The 5022-nt window shown below is 43.6% G+C and overlaps 1 protein-coding gene across 1 annotated transcript; it reads right to left on the reverse strand.

Annotated features, from left to right (window-relative positions):
* Positions 1-1154: 1154 nt before the first annotated feature.
* On the reverse strand, positions 1155-2662 carry LOC100194014 (uncharacterized). Its single transcript, NM_001139077.1, has one exon. The coding sequence runs from the start codon at positions 2617-2619 to the stop codon at positions 1678-1680; it is 942 nt and encodes a 313-aa protein (NP_001132549.1). The 5' UTR covers positions 2620-2662; the 3' UTR covers positions 1155-1677.
* Positions 2663-5022: the final 2360 nt, after the last annotated feature.

The following is a 5022-nucleotide window of genomic DNA, read 5'->3' on the forward strand; positions in this document are numbered from 1 at the left end:
CCCACAAAGGTAGGCAAGACTGCAAAAGAATCCCAGAAAAGAGGAAAAGATCATCTTCAATCAAAAGATGAGGGAGATACACATTGAGACAGATCTTTTCATTTTCAGACCATGGAAATCATTCAAATCCATATATATCTCACAGCATTTGCTATATAAAAAAAGTAAAGACATTTTTTTCTGGCACTAGGACTGTATTTATGATTCAATTGTTTTAGTTCTTTAATAATGCTAAAAATAGGAGCAGGCACATTGCCTCCAAGGGAAGAGAGCCAGCATTAAGGATTGAAAGTAGGAACGTCAGATCGAACATATCCTCTTTTAAAACTGAGTCTGTCTCTGGATAGAATACGGAATATGGTAGGTCAGTGATTATCAATGACATTTAGTTCCAAAAACTAAAACATTGTGACATTTAATTTTGGTGAGGGAGCCAGCTTAATTTTGTCAATGGTTCAGATATGCAAATTTCAAAAGTAGTGCACTCCAAGTCCAATGTCATTCCAAATACTGAGTTAAGTACTAAGAGAACATATCATTATGTCGTAACCAAAAAAAAACTTATTCACCACATGCATCTTTCATGTTTCTTGGAGAAAATAATCACCATGCCAACAAACACAATTAGTTTATTCCATTTAACAGTTCATTTTTTCTTCCTTATTAGTGTGCCAATTAATGCAAAAAATAAATATTCTGTAATGCACAGAAGAATGAAGTCGCAAACTTGTTGTCTACAAGGTGAATCATCAAATGGCTAACGACGAGTAATTCTTTATGCTCAATTTCCAAGGACAAGTGCTTGAACAAAAATTAATGGAGCTTCTCGTCCATTTTGTTCTATTTTTTAAGGAAAAATATGTTTATCTAGAGTATCCTCAAGCTCAGCAGAATTTCCAGAGTATAAACATTTTATTCAAAGTCATAAAAGGTACAAGGGTATTAGGTAAAATAGGTAATGCAATGCCTTTGCACTGTACATGAATCAATGAAAGGCTTAATAGCATTATAAAAAGAAACAGCAGACAACTGTAATTTCATGGCAGTCAAAAACCAAATTAGAAAAGCAAGGCAACCTATTTCTCTGAAATTAGAGAAATTTAGTAATGAAGTTTTTAACATTTGGTAATCTCAGCGATGTATTGCACCAGTCTCACCTTAGTTGATTACTCTTATATCTACTATTTCAACAGGACAGTTTGCAACTGGAGCCAAATGCATTCTAAGTTTTGTTGTAAGCAATCCTAAGTACAGTATTATGATATGCAGGACAATTACTTTTCTAACCTCTGATGTATTCTTAATACCGCAGCGCTGAATGAAACCTATGACACAACAGATGCCCAGTTTACATTCAATTCCCATCTTCAGTGGTACTAACTCCATTCTTAAATATTTGACGCCGGAATCCGGATAGTTCATTTTTGAACTAAAAACGTCAAATAAAAAAGGAGGGAGTATATGATACTCAAATCCTTTTTTTATTGTAGTACAAAACCAAAAGCATGGATTTCTTGCACTAATAGTAGCCTACATGTTCTGAACATTCCATCGCATGGATTCCTTACACTAATAGTAGTCTACATGTTCTGAACATTCCATCACAATTACACACACTTATGCACAGAACTGAAACGCACACCAGACCAAAACCTTGATTGCTTCCACTGAAACCAATCATGGCCACACCGTGACCACTGAGACAACATGGCGATCTTTTCCATCGTCATAGGGCAGGAAGACATACATGTTGGCGAACTCATTGTAGATCTCCCCTGTGAGCTCTCCGTGCATCGCGCGGCAGTGCATGTAGAGCACAACGTTGGCCACCATCCCGTACAGCATCATCACGGCCAGCAGCGCTGTGCCAGCCACCGCCTTGACCACCACAGGCGCCATCCCAGCCCACCCAGCCCCAGCGTCGTACCTCTCGGCAGCCACACCGCCGAAGCCCCAGAGCGTGACCCCAATCCCGGCGGCGAATACCAGGAACGAGGAGAGCGCTGCGAGGCGGGCGGTAGAGAGGAGCTGGCAGCTCCGCCGGAGCGGCGTGAAGCCTGTGGCCGATTCGACCACGGCAGCGGCGCCAGCGAGGGACCAGAACGGGGACAAAAGGATGAAGCCGAGGACGAGCAGCGCGGCGCCGAGCGCAGCGGGGAGCGGGAGGAGCGGAAGGAGTGCGAGCGGGGAGGCCAGGATGGCGGTCAGGATGAGGCGGAGGAGTGAGGCTGGCACTGAGCGGAGCGAGGCGAGGAGCCGGACGGGGCGACCGAAGAACCCTGCGTGCGCGCTGGCCGCGGCGGCGGCGAAGGCGGCGAGGTAAAGGAGCGCCGCGGCAAGGGCGAGCAGCGGCAGCGGGATGGGTAGTGGGTACCTCGACGGATCCTGCGGGACCCGGAGATGCACGGGAGGGGAGGCGGCGGAGGAGGCGGAGGCAGAGAACAACGGGCAGGGGAGGGCGAGTAGGAGGAGGGCGAGCGGGAGAAGGAGGAGAGAGGATAGGGCCAGGAAGTGACGGGAATGCGCGGCGACGAGGCGGCAGGTGGAGGACGCCGCGCCCGCGAGGAGGTCCGGCCAGAGGAGGGCGGACGGCGGCAGAGAGGGCGGCGGCGTGTCCATCAGGGACTGGACCGGTGGTGGCAGAGGCGGGGATGCCGTATACGGTACGGCTGGATGAGAATGTTCACATTTCCTAAATTTTTTCCTCCAACTCTAGTAGTTCTCTAAAACACTTTCTAAATCAATAATTTAGATAGTTAACATAAAAACTATTCTCCAACAGTTCTCTAAATAAACTTTCTAAATTTAACAACTTGTCATTTAACCTCATTTTCTCTCTACATTTGACAATCATTTAACAACTCCCTAAACAATAATATTAACTGCATTATGTAGTTTTTGTAACTTATTTTTTTATGTGGATAGATACAAAACAAAATTACAACCTATATTTAGAGAACTATTGGAGAACTTATATTTTTTTACTCCAAAAGTCATTTAGCAACTTCTTAAATCTATGATTTAGAGAGCTAAAATTTGCATACAGTAACTATTGGAGTTGACACATATTTCAATTACACTCCCTACTTTTCTTCTTCTTAAAGCAGTTCTCTCTAAATTCTCTCGTGTATCCTACTGTAGCCATAAAATATCAATTCTCAACTCTATTCACTATTTATTATCAATTTTTGCTCTACTAAAAACAAAATCATGCGCGAGTGTCAGAGCAGGGGCCTTGTAGTAACGCGCCATATCTGGCGAAAAACTGCCCACCTAGCTTGTAGTGGGGTTGTAGTGTTGGACGTTGCGGCAGAAGAGTGACCCTATACACCAACAGTGTCAGGGAGGGAGCAGCTCGAGATATTGACATACTGTCGCGCATAGTCTTAGGCTCACTCCAAGGGAGCAACCATCCGGCCAGACAAATCTAAAATAGTTGTCCTAGAGCCACTGTAGTAGTGCAATCCTTCTTCCAACGGAGCAGCTAAACGGGTCAGTCAAAATGGAAGGCAGAAGAGAGAAAAGATATATTGCCTGGTACTGTGACCGATAGCTAAATTCTTCATTCTTGACTGACCACTGGGCCCCAGCGTCTACTCTATTCTAGCTGAACGTATGGATGGTTATGCTATTGGAAAGATCTAGCGTATGGCTGGGCGGTTAAACTATAGACACCAACCAAAAGTACAGATGGTTGCCCGATTTGCATGCCTCTGTTAGAGTGAGCTTTAGGCTATCCCCAGAGGTAGGGATGGCAATGAGTACGGGTATGGGTAAATAACCACAGATAATTATCCATTGGATATGAGTATGGTAGAATTTGGTATCCGCTGGTATAGTTATGGATATAATAAGGTATCTGTGGATATTTTTTTCGCGGGTATGGATATCCAGTATTCATACCCGTTACCCAATGGTTATCTAACATGTGGTCCATCCGGATTTACATATTATCATAAATTCTTATTTTTTCAATTTTTATCCATAACATGTTTGGTGCTGAAATTATCATTTGATGCTACTGTAATGATAATTATTTTGAAATGTGATAAAATTGTTGTTTGGTGTTGAATGCTAAAATTGTAGTGTGCGGGCGGATAACGGGTATCCACTGGATAGCGGATACTCGGCGGATACGGGTATGGATACAGACCATACCCACGAACGTTTATGGGTACGAGTATGGGTTGAGTTTTGTGTCACGGGTATGGATTCGCGAACTATATATCCGTGTACTACCCGCCCGATTGCCATCCCTACCCAGCGGTTCTCCCTAAATTTTTTCCCCTATATTATTTTTTGTGTCACATCATCAACATTTTATTCCCTATTTTTTTCATCTCCCACAGCGGTTCCCCCTATTTTCTTCCCTTATACCCCACTACAACCATAAAATATTATTTTCTATACCTACTTTTTATCTCTATCAATTTTTTATCCACTAACAATTAATTGCGGGCCTACAACACAGTAGAAGGGGAGGCAACGAGCGCACGCTGCATCCCGTAGGAGAAAGAAGAGGACGGCGCGTGGCTACACCGTGAGGGCACCGTAGCGGGCAGCGGTGCGACGCCTAGCGGCTGCCTGTTGCCTCTACAGGAGGGGAGGGGGAGCGGGCCGCGGGAAGCCATGCGTACAGCCTTAGGCTGGCTCCAACAAGATCCTCTAAAGGGTCTTGTACCCTAAATTTAAAGGACGGGGACATCCTCTACTCCCTCCAGCATCGTCCTCTAAACGGTCCTCTAAATTTAGAGAACGTTGCTGGATCCTCTATATGTAGAGTTTCTCTAAACGGTTCTCTATCTATTTGAATACTTTAAACAACCGGTTTAATAAAACTAAAATATGTAAAATACATTTGAGAGTATGACAAATACGTATGTACAAAAATTAAAAAATTAAAAATGTCTTTAATATAGGTATTTATATATAGAGGACTTGATTTAGAGGACGTTGTTGGAGAGAAAGTAGATATAGGAGATGAAATCTTTTAGAGAAAACTGTAAAGGACGGATATAGAGG

Source organism: Zea mays, chromosome 10, assembly GCF_902167145.1.
Source record: "Zea mays cultivar B73 chromosome 10, Zm-B73-REFERENCE-NAM-5.0, whole genome shotgun sequence".
Lineage (NCBI taxonomy): Eukaryota > Viridiplantae > Streptophyta > Magnoliopsida > Poales > Poaceae > Zea > Zea mays.

Coding starts and splice junctions, on each gene's coding strand:
- LOC100194014 (NM_001139077.1), bottom strand. CDS start 2,619: ATGGACACGCCGCCGCCCTCTCTGCCGCCGTCCGCCCTCCTCTGGCCG.